This window comes from Eublepharis macularius, chromosome 14 (assembly GCF_028583425.1).
Source record: "Eublepharis macularius isolate TG4126 chromosome 14, MPM_Emac_v1.0, whole genome shotgun sequence".
NCBI classification, from domain to species: Eukaryota; Metazoa; Chordata; class Lepidosauria; order Squamata; family Eublepharidae; genus Eublepharis; species Eublepharis macularius.
This window is the reverse complement of record NC_072803.1, coordinates 57999285-58011071: the sequence shown is the minus strand read 5'-3', so window position 1 is coordinate 58011071 and position 11787 is coordinate 57999285. Positions and strand designations below refer to the sequence as shown.

At 47.7% G+C, this 11787-nt stretch overlaps 1 protein-coding gene across 1 annotated transcript in view; it reads right to left on the bottom strand.

Annotated features, from left to right (window-relative positions):
* Positions 1 to 394: 394 nt before the first annotated feature.
* GLE1 (GLE1 RNA export mediator) overlaps positions 395 to 11787 on the bottom strand; it is a 33845-nt gene continuing 22452 nt past the window's right edge. Inside the window, exons 11-16 of the mRNA XM_054998636.1 lie at positions 10094 to 10284; positions 5260 to 5389; positions 4832 to 4936; positions 4046 to 4128; positions 1942 to 2005; positions 395 to 1153 (exon numbers count right to left, since the gene is read on the bottom strand). Of these exons, the coding sequence (XP_054854611.1) occupies positions 1085 to 1153; positions 1942 to 2005; positions 4046 to 4128; positions 4832 to 4936; positions 5260 to 5389; positions 10094 to 10284 (642 nt within the window). The 3' untranslated portion in view covers positions 395 to 1084. The remainder of the gene's footprint in view (positions 1154 to 1941; positions 2006 to 4045; positions 4129 to 4831; positions 4937 to 5259; positions 5390 to 10093; positions 10285 to 11787) is intronic.

Below are 11787 nucleotides of genomic sequence, written 5' to 3'. Positions count from 1 at the left end.
TCCTCTATTTTCATAAAAACTGGAACAAAATGCACTGGCTTCTTCTGATACCAATTGAATGTAAAAATTGCAGAATCAAGTATATTCCCATAATACCAAATACTGTTTAATTTAGGGAGTAAGGATTGTATATCATTTCAACAAAATAAAAAGCCGATATATTGTCGAAGGCTTTCAGGGCCGGAGAACGACGGTTGTTGTGGATTTTTCGGGCTGTATAGCCGTGGTCTTGGCATTGTAGTTCCTGACGTTTCGCCAGCAGCTGTGACTGGCATCTTCAGAGGTGTAGCACCAAAAGACAGACATCTCTCAGACTGTGACACTGAGAGATCTCTGTCTTTTGGTACTACACCTCTGAAAACGCCAGTCACAGCTGCTGGCGAAACGTCAGGAACTACAATGCCAAGACCACGGCTATACAGCCCGGAAAATCCACAACAACCAAAATAAAAAGCCATTTTTACAAGGGGTGCTTTTAAAAGAAACATAAACCAATGGCTGTGTTTCTTAAAAAATAAGACTCACCCAAATGAGTGAAAAAGCCTCCCGCTGTCTGAACTTACAATGGACTGCAAATGCTTCCTCAAAGCAACTAATGAATTAAAAATACTCACTGATTGTATTAAAAATATTTTGTAACTGGATTTCTTAATTTATAATCTCAGTGCTCCTAAGACAGTGGCACACTTTGTACAAATACTTCGCATGTATACATTAACAAGCTCTGGGGGATCCTTCTGGGAGAGTTCAAGGCATTCCATTGACAGGATTGGGTGGGGAAGAACTGGCAACAGTTACTAAAATACAAAACAACAGTTTGCAAAATTGTTCTGTCATGTCCCATTAAAGAGAAATGACAGAATTAAAGAGACATTTTAAAATTCTTTGCAAAATAATTTATTTAAGAATTACTAAGGTCTGAATCCGGAAGAGCAGAATAAAGCTGGAGAAGGACAAAGCTGCTCTTTCTCTGATCATATGGTCCTCATATAAAAAAAGTCTCCAGAGACTTATGTGATTTCCTCCAAACAGGCCAGACCATTCTTTGAATTCCAAGTTGAAGATGCAAATGGGAGAAGCCAAATCATGACTTCCAAAAAGATGGCGGCAAAAATCCCTTTGGCAGAGGAATTTCCTTCCGTTGTAAACATTTCTGGGAGAGAGGAAAAGACTGTTTAAAAAGCTGGGAACTCAGCCGCGAGCTGGAAGACTGCATACATTTCAGAAGTCACTGTGATTTATCAACAGGCCGGGCAACGCATACAAGCCAGGACAAGGTTTTTGCCGCATTGCTCAATCTCTCCACAAGTTGCGGCATGTGATACCTCCCTACCAGAATCTTTGGCAAGCAACAAGCTACCTTGCATTCATTTGAACTGACAGCACAAAAGCTGAATGATACAGTGAAAGCAGGTGCTACCGTATGGCATCAAATGAAAAGACTTCTTTTGTAAAACACGACTCCATGTTAGTGGGCAGCGAGGACCAGCTGGTTCTACAGTTAGCTGAGGACATTTTCTCAATGGGCACTAGAAGGCTAGGAGATTTCCCCCCCCCCCCATAATTTTTCTTCCATAATTATCACAAGATAGCTAGGACCCACCCACCCCTTGTCTGGTACGGCTGAAGAGAAACCATAGGAAACTCTAATGCAGCTAACACAACACAGATGAACTACGTTTAGCCGCTGGCTGGGAAGAGGCGGCTTGGGAAGGGATGCTGCAGAGGGGCAATGCTTACTTTTAAGGGAACATCAGTTTTACAGGCTAGCTCTATATCTAGATACCTGCTCCCACGTGATGAATGTGTAACTTTATAAACATAGTACAAATGAACCAAAAGCTCAGGCCCTGAAACTACCTACCATACTATGAAGTAGGGGGAGTGGTGTACAGAATATATTAATGTCTACCTTTAATGGAAGGGGGGGGAGCATCTTACCTCCAAGAACTCCTTGAACCTCATTAAGGAACCCATTTCTCCAGCACTTGTAACTGCTTCAATTCTGCAGAGAGTAAGAGACACGTGCTACAGCCAGCAACTGCATTTGCCAGCAAGTATTTGAAGTGTTACGGCAGACAACTTGAACAATACTGAATCCGGGGAGCAGATGCTGCCGCAAAAATGGCTTAGGATATTTCAGGGTCTATTAGCAGAACTAAAGTACCCAACATTTAGGAAAGAGTAGTACTTCTCTACTCAACGTTAGTTTAAGATCTCAGTTCCAGGTGCTAGAACTCAAAGATTGTTGACAAGTTGGAAAGGATTCAGAATACAGAAGGAAGGATGTTAAATGATCTTGAAAGCAAATCCTACAAAGAAAACAATGCCAAATGTGTGAGCGTGCAGGGGATAATATGTTGTCTACTTCCCAATAGCTAGAGAATCGCTATGGTGTAGTTTCCAGTATGTAGCTGTGTTGGTGTTCAGAAAAGCAGAATTTGAGTCCAGCGGCACCTTAGAGATCAAGAAGATTTTCAGCTTTCGAGAGACAAAGCTCCCTACTTCAGAAGGTGTAGTGGCTAGAGTGTGGGACTAGAACCTGGGAGACCCAGCTCAAATTCCCATTCTGCCATGGAAGCTTACTGGGTGACCTTGGGCCAGTCACATACTCTTAGCCTAACCTACTTTACAAGGTTGTTGTGAGGATAAAATGGAGGACAGCAGAACAATGTAAGCTACTTTGGGGAGAAAGGAGGAGTATAAAAATACATAAATAAGCTGATTACTTTCCAAAAAAGTAAAGAGTACCATCAGGGAGAGACAACCGTGGGGGGGGGGGCAAACACTCTAAAAGGGAAGAACGTAGATTCCAATTAATAAAAAATTCCCAGCTGCAATTCAGCAAAATGCCTATGGAGGCTGACCAAATAATTTTCCTTAGAGTTGTGAAGGAAAGGTGGGGCAAGTATCTGGTGTTATCACAGTTGCTTGATTTCGGTAATTCTGTAGAATTTGACATCCTTATCACAGCTCAGCTATCACTAAAAAAACCCCTGGTATTTCAAGTTCTAAGAAGCTAAAAGACGGCAGGATAGAATTATGAGAGGCCTTCGGTGTCCTTTGCCACTCCCCATGACAAGCAGAAACACAAAACGCATTCAAATGTGCCCAGTTTGTCACCAAATTTAAATTCATAGAAAAATGTGTATTATTTTGGTACCCTTTAAAAAAAAATCAGAGAACCCACAACCGTGTACTATTCATGACAGCGTTCCCAGCTCAAGGACCACTGGCTGCAGGACAGCTGGCACCACCTCTATTCCAGCCTTATCTCCAGTTGTATACTGTACCCACCAGCATCATCATATATTGAAGTTCCATTACTGTGGCTTACTTGGGGTGGCAACTGGAATACGAAAAGTGGGGTAAAATATCCCAGTCCAACTCAGAACGGTCAGCAGTAATCTTTCAGACAGAAACATACAGTGTAATCCTAACAGAGTTACTCCAGTCTAAGCCCATTGATTTCAACGGCCTTAAAGTGGAGTAACTCTGCTTAGGATTTCACTGAGAGCCTATCAAGTCGCAATCCCCAACCAGCAGGGCTCATTTCGAGGGGGAACGCACAGGAACGCAGTTCTGGCAGTTCCCCAAAGAGGTCACATGTCAGGTGGCCCCGCCCACCTGACTCTTGGCCATTTGGGGCCTGTTTTGGCCTGGATCGGGCCTTTGACGGGTGGTGGATCACTCTCCTGCTCATCAGCGGCCCGATCCTGACCATTTTGGGCCCCTTTTCAGCCATTTTCATCCCCTTTTTGCCATTTTGGGCCCTGAATGTCCAGGATGGGGTCCAAAACGGCCAGAATAGGTGATGTCAGGGGGTGTGGCATATGCAAATCAGTCATACTAATGACACACTTCCGGCGATGGCAAGAGGCATGGCATATGCTAATGAGTTATGCTAATGAGTTCCTCCAGCTCTTTTTCTACGAAATGACCCCTGCCAACCAGAAAGCCCTGCATTCACATCTGACAAGGAAAAAGCGCTCCTCGCCCTACAAGCAGAAACTCCCTGCATTATCAGCAAGCCATCTTGTTGTACCTTGGGAAATACTCTTCTCTGATAAGCAGGATCATCTTCCAAAACTGCACCTGGTATTGCTTCATAAGAGCATTCCCACAGACCTGTATAGTACAAAGCAGAGAGAGAGAAAAGGCAACAACTTCCGGACTGAGCCAGATGCAAGGAAAAGGCTGTTTAAAAGCCCATGGCAATAAGATTCTGGATTTAATTCTGTGGTGCCATAGAAATTCTAAGATGAATGTTAAGCTGCTGAAATGTAAAAAAAACAACACCAATGCAGCAATAGAGCTACAGCTTCAAACGACCCTGACTCTACAGATCACGAGGAGGCAGTTTGCACGGCTGTGCTCTGAGTGGAGGCATAACCCATTCAAGGGACACCACAAGGAAACATGAAGCTGCCTTATACTGAATCAAAGGGGCCACCGCTGGGAAGATAATGCAGAAAAAGCCTTACAGGAGAGAAGTCATGACTTGATTGTGTTGGAAATATGTCATTTGCATGGGGAGCAGATGTCTTGCCTTTGCCACCGGAAAAACTCACAAATCAACAAAGCAAGATCTATCACTAGGCAAATGTTAACGTTGCCTAAAAGGTGAACTGCTTCTTTCTTTCTTCTTAAGCAAAAGAATTAAATGCACAGGCATCAGTTTGTTCTGACAAAGTATGCACAGTAGGAATTTTGCCACCCTCAAATACTAAAGCAATCAGCAATTGGATTTAAGGGGTCATGAACATGCGTTCAGATATTCATCGTTAGTGTTTCCTTTTTAAGGAGAGGTAAAGAGATGAAAGGAATCTACCTCCAAAAAGTCAAACAGAAGCGTAGCTGTCACATCTGCCAGAGGTTCCATGTTCAACATTTGTGCCAGCCAGCACCAAGCATGGTTCAGTCCGTGTGGGTGAGTCTAAAGAACCAGACACATTGTTCGTTGTGAATGCTGCCATCTTCCTTTAAATATGATTCTCCAAACCACTGGAGTCATTAAACTGTATGCACTTCTCCTCTCAAGTAAATCCAGTGAGTCAATCACTAGTTTGACCTAGTAGGGAATGATTCGGAGCCAGTTTTTAAAAATCATACCTCCACCCCACCCCATCATTCCCTTAAATGGGATGTGTGCATATCCTAGCCCCATGCCCCACCCAAAAGGATGACGGGATGGCAGAAACTCAAGACTGGAAGACAGCTCCAAAAAGTCTACTGTAGGCAGATAAACAAATGCAGTACCCCCTGGCTATTTGCATAAGGCCACCGAAGCTGGAGGATAGCAGCATACAGGCGAATCATCCCCGACATTCGTTTCAGAAAGTTGTCCTGTGGCTCTACTTTTGAATCTTGAACTTGGTAACCCAGAGTCCTGCGTACCAGAAAAGAGACATTTGGTTAGTAGTACATCCAAATCAACGGCAAGAGAGAGAGAGGGAACCATTCACAGTATCAATTGCTAGCAACTGAAGGAAGTACGAGACTTTTTAATGGATGCAACATGAATTTATGAGCATACCAATGGAAAGGCTAGAAAGCAAATATTATATTTGTTATAATCAAGTTTGTTATTGCCCTGTAACTGTTGCCACCCCCCTTGTTTACCTGCACCCTGCCACTCCCAGCCCGAATGTATATACTGCCTGTGGAACATTGTAAGCAAGCTTCAGTCTTTAAGAGGCAGGCACAAAACATAGGGAGCAGTTGCCATGTTTTGAGTCTCAGGATGGATCTTGTAGCAATGGCAATGCCAGCCACAGCTATGAAGAAGGGCAGATGCAAAGCAGGACTAATGAAATTAAGTCCCACCAGGCTGGAAGACAAAGGTCCTTCTCCCTGTATTATTTGGTACGTAGTATGCAGTCAATGACCATTAAAGTAATCTAGATGGTAAGTGCCCTGGGGCAGCTGAGGATCCCCAATTCAAACCTTCCCATTGTTCCCAAACATTAGTTTCACTGGAATGTCTCAAGTGTCATAACTTAAGATTTGTAATGCCGTCTCTATATCAGACCCTGCTATTCTGAAAGGACTATGAACTCAGGCTAGTTTTATTCACTTTCTCAACCAGACTTCTTGCTGAAAAATTTTCTTTGTGGGATTTTCTAGTTTGTGTTTTTTATCAGAATTACTTATAGATTTATGATTGATTGTGCAGGCACACCTGCTGATTCTTTGATAAGTTTAATAGTAAGTCTGATAGTTTTAGTAGGACATATGATTTTAGTATGATTCCAGTGGAGGCCTAAACAGCTTTGGTAAGGACTCCCCTGTTCTTACCCCCTCCTGAATCTTTCTTCTCTCTCTACTGTCTTTAACATGAGTAAAAACTACTTCTCCCTCGCACCAATAAGCACCCCATCCAGCTGATTATTTCCCTGCAAACCAGATTATCCCAAACTGTACTCAGAAATTAGCCCTTTTGGCCAATTTATGACTCACAGGTGCCACAATACTAAACAAACGTGATTATCCTGAGTATAGCGGCTCCTGGCCCCAAGAGTGTGTGTGCTCCACTGTAACCCTAAAAGCAACCTTGGGGCAGGAGCCACATTCTCTGGTCACCCCTATGACTTCTCAGGCAATGTGCTGCCTGGGATTGCAGGGGGGGGAGGGAGAGAGAGGCCACGTCTGATGTCCAACGGAGACTTTAAGGTCAGGCAGCAGGAACAGAAAAGCTGACTCACTAACTGAAAGCAGCCCGGCTCCCCTGGGAGCCCGGACACTCCTTCTATGATAGTTCTCTGCTTTGGCTTTCTGCGGGTCATCAAAATTCAAGCCACAGAGTCCGCTGGGCTATGATTGACCTTCTAGGACTATCAAGGACCCCTGAAAACTTAATCAGAAGAAGAGGTATGCACCCAAATTTTGGGGGGGGGGGGTAAATCTGGATTTTTTTTTACTGAATCTGAGAAAAAATGCGGAATTCCCCAGATTCTGAATTGATTTTCTAATTTAGTTTGTGTATTTCTGAAAAATTCGGCCATTGTTTTCTACGGGAAAATCACTCTGGGAGATATCCGGTGTGCTGGAGGTGACCACTTTTCAACCAAACTTCACCAAATCTGGAGGGAATCTACTCCCGACTGTCCTCTAAAGATCCCCCAAGTTTCAGGAAGATTGGACCCTGAGGACCAATTCTATGAGCCCCTGAACAAGGTGCCCCCAGCCACTCCATTGTTTCCTATGGGAAAAAAGTCAAAGCTGATTCCCATTGCAGAAACACACTGAGGCACGGCTGTCTTGGCCAAGGCACTCTCCCAAATGCAGGCTGAGTTCATCCCAGAGAAAGCCCAACAGAACCAAACCGAAGCACAGGAATAGAACCCCCCAGAACCAAAGTGAAGGAAGGGGACCAACACCACATCAGAGAATCACATCCATTCCACCCCAACCAAACTGAAGCAAGGGACACGAAAAACAATGGCCAAATTTTACCTAATGTTTTCTGAACATTTGATAAAAATTTGGGAGACTCGATTTTTGATTTGGAATACTCGGATTTTACCAAATGATCCAAAATTTGGTATTTTAATCCGAATTCCGAACTGAATGGCACACCTCTGATCATAAGTGACGATAAGACATCAGCCGTCTGCTCGCCTTTGTTAATCAGGCTCGCCACTCAGGTAAATCAATCAAGCCGCTACCCAGCCTTTGTCCGACAGGCCTGAGCTGGCCACCTGTCAAGTAAACTAATCACCCCAGATGGCTGTTGTGGGTTTTCCGGGCTGTATTGCCGTGGTCTTGGCATTGTAGTTCCTGACGTTTCGCCAGCAGCTGTGGCTGGCATCTTCAGAGGTGTAGCACCAAAAGACAGAGACCAAAAGACAGACACCAAAAGACTGTGACACTGAGAGATCTCTGTCTTTTGGTGCTACACCTCTGAAGATGCCAGCCACAGCTGCTGGCGAAACGTCAGGAACTACAATGCCAAGACCACGGCAATACAGCCCGGAAAACCCACAATAGCCATCGTTCTCCGGCCGTGAAAGCCTTCGATAATCACCCCAGGCTTCCCACATACTTGTAAATCTTGCCCATATTCAGAGCTCTCTCTACCCTCTACTCCCCTAAATTCAAATCTTCCATTCAGATTCAGAGTTTCTAGCCTGGCCCCAATCTTGTCACAGTTGAGACACTGTCCTCCTCTCAATGCAACTAGAGGTAAATAAAAGCCACCTCTCAGGCCCAATATTTTGTAGTTGGTTTCTGGATCCTACCTGCTACCCCAATTCCAGAGCTGGTCTACTCCTGCTGAAATCACTTAGTGTCCTCTGTGCTTCCCAAAGACTGCAACAGGATTCCAATGTACTGGATCCTTCCTTGTTCCTCCTGATTTCTACGCAGAATATCTTTGCTCCCGATCTTATCTATTTCCCCTTATTTTCCAATTTACACTGCCCCACACATAGAACTGGTATTCTGTGTCTCTCTGCTAGTTAGAAAGACTAGATGCTCACTTCTCTCCTGCCTTCTTCCCGCTTCCCCCCACATTTATACCTTAAGCGTAAAGACTGCTCCAAATTGGAATAAGCTCTGGTAGATATTTTCTGGGTTTTGTTAGGAAATGTGCTATTTGCTTGTGCTTTGTTTTGGAAAGTTAAAGCAGTGTCTTAAAGTCAACACCAGTGGTTAAATTTGCCACCTCTTCTTTGTTTAAGGTATGTTCTGCTTCTCTTGGTTGTTGTGTCAAAGTTTACTCAAAGCTGTTTAGTCATTACCATGTATTCGTATTGCATTCAAAACACTGCTAGCCACTGCAAAGCGGGATCAAAATGCAAACTAAATTGCTTGTTTTATTGCTGGATCATTTCAAACTTTGACCCATTGCAATTTATTAGTAAAATATCGCAACAATTAACAGCTTTATTTCAACAGATTTATGATGTTCTTGCAACTAAGTCATGTACACAGAACCTACAGGAAAAGGAACACAAGCTCTCTACTTTCAATGGTTCGCACCTGAGGCACTCATCCACCAAAAGGAAGTTTGCAGAGAATGTGCCCCAGCGATCACAGAGACAGCTACTAGGCTGTAAGCACTAACAGGCCAGAAGCCAGCAAACATCAAGGGGTGGCTCCAACACGCACTGCAGACAGCCCTAGGCTTAGGACCCAGCAGATAATGGGTCAGACTGAAAGCGCTCAAGCGTGTATCAGGAAATAAAGTTGCCATGGCTCCTGGCAAAGGTGATACCCAGCCAGATGAGGTTGGGGATCCTGCAGGCAGAGAGAAGCAGGATAAGGAGATGCATCAAAGATGTGGAGATTTTAACCCACAGAATATGTGGGCTGATGAAGCCTCTTTCAGGGCTGTCTAGGCACTCCAGTTAAGAGAACAGGGAGAAGAGACATACATAGTACAGCAACCCTTTCCCTTTTGCCTTATGCCCATCCCAAAGTCAGGGCCAGATCTACGGTTGCCAGCACCCAGGGCAACCCAAGTCCGGCTCCTCACACGTGCACACAGTGCACATCCACTCCCGGTGCCGCGTGATGATGTCACTTCTGTGACATCATCACACAGGGAGGAGCGTGCCGCTCGCACGGCTCGCCGGCAGCCCCAGCGTGCCGCTGAGTTGGTGGAGGCAGCGTGGGGGGCTGGGAAGCCACCCACGCCATTCGCCTGCCCGCAGGACAGGCGAATGGCGTGGGCAGCCTCCCAGCCCCCCGCGCTGCCATTCACCTGCCCCGCAGGTCAGAGGGCATGCAGCAAGTCAGCTGCCCCCATCCTGCACGGCAGGTGAATGGCACGAGCGGCCTACCAGCCCCCCGCACTGCCTTTCACCTGCCCCGCAGGACAAGGTGCGCGCAGCAAGCCAGCCACCCCCTGTCCTGCGGGGCAGGCGAATGGCGCAGGCGACCTCCCAGGCCTGCATGCTCCCGGCGGCTGGCAGCTGCGCCCACCGCCCCCTCTTTGGTAGCACCGGGGGCAGACTACCCCCCTCCCCACCCCCCGGCGATCCGGCCCTGCCCAAAGTGGGTGGAAACAACCAATTTGGGGCCATGCAGGAGTGTCTAGGGGTGGGGGGAGATCCAGTTTTCCAGAACGATATTTCAATGTTATCATTACCTCTGATATTCTTCCAGGGGAGTGCCTTCCTTCAATGCCGGGTAGAACGGGACAGCATAAGGACACTTTTTGTGCAGGTGTGCCAGAATGAGATCCCCGACCTTGGGGTGCAACTCCCAGATGCCTGAAGCCACCACGGCGATTGGGAACGCCGCCTCAAAATGCGAAGCCACTTCCTCCTCTCCTTGTCTCTGAATATGTTCAGGGGATGAAGCAACACACTTAATTCCTTCATCAAGCTGAACAACAGTAGCAGCACAGGCTCACACACAGGTCTGTGTCCAACGGGAGCAAGATACGCTTCCGAAAGATCAGACAAGAATAGCTTTAAAACACTTGATGCCTACAGGCCAGGGCCGGCGCCAGAGGTTTTAGCGCCTGAGGCGGCGTGCGCCTGCGCCTCTGCGTGGCGTGATGACGTCATCACAGACGTCATCACGCGCCGCAGGGGGGCTGGGCGGCGCACGGACCGCCGAGCGCAGAAGCTGCGGGCTGCTGCTGGAGCGGCGCGCACAGGCTGCTCTGTGCGCCGCCCCAGCAGCAGCTCATGGCTTCTGCGCTCGGCTGGGGCGGAGGAGTGCGCAGCGGAGCTGGCGTGGGCTGGCTACAGCTGCTGCTACAGCCATCCAGCCAGCTCCGTGCCGCCGCCGGCGCGCGCCCCAGCCGAGCGCAGAAGCTGCGGGCTGCTGCTGGAGCGGCGCGCACAGGCTGCTCTGTGCGCCGCCCCAGCAGCAGCTCATGGCTTCTGCGCCCAGCTGGGGCGGAGGAGCGCGCAGCGGAGCTGGCGTGGGCTGGCTACAGCTGCTGCTGCAGCCATCCAGCCAGCTCCGTGCTGCCGCCGCCGCGCGCCCCAGCTGGGCGCAGAAGCCGCGAGCCGCTGCTCGAGCGGCGCACAGAGGCTGTGCCCGGCTGGGGTGTGTGGCGGCGGCGGCAGCAAGGGGCTGGCTGGCTGGCTGGCTGCAGCAGTAGCTGCAGGCAGCCCAGTCATGCCAGCTTCGCTGCGCGCGCCTCCACCCCCAACACCCCCTCCAGCGCCCCTCCAGCGCCCACGCGCCCGAGGCCACCGCCTACCTGGCCTCCATGAGCGCGCCGGCCCTGCTACAGGCTAGCAGAAAGAGAGGCAGGCTGGTAAAAACTTCTATGGATTGATTAGCAAGGCTGCAGTATCTATACCTAAGAAAACATCACCCTTCTTTCAAAACCGTGGGCGCAATATAAATTTGGCCAGAGACAGTGACTGACATGCCACCAAGCAAAGATACAATTTCGTATGTCACTAAGAGAATAATACACCAATACTTATGGACTGTATTTAGGTTAAAACTTGGGTGTCGTAGTCTGCCTCTGCGTGGTCAGAGAGCCAGAGACCATCCAGTTGAATTGAGACATATCTCTCAATACCCAAACTGTATTTTACATCAAAGCAGGGCTTTTTTTCAGCTGGAACACAGTGGAACAGGGTTCTGGAACCTCTTGAAAATGGTCACATGGCTGGTGGCCCCGCCCCCTGATCTCCAGATAGAGGGGAGTTTAGATTGCCCTCCGTGCCGCTCCAGCGGCGTGGAGGGCAATCTAAACTCCCCTCTGTCTGGAGATCCGGGGGCGCGGCCACCAGTCACGTGACCCTTTTCTCTGAGGGTACCCCACTGAGTTCCACCACCTCTTTTCCCAGAAAAAAAGCCCTGCATCAAAGT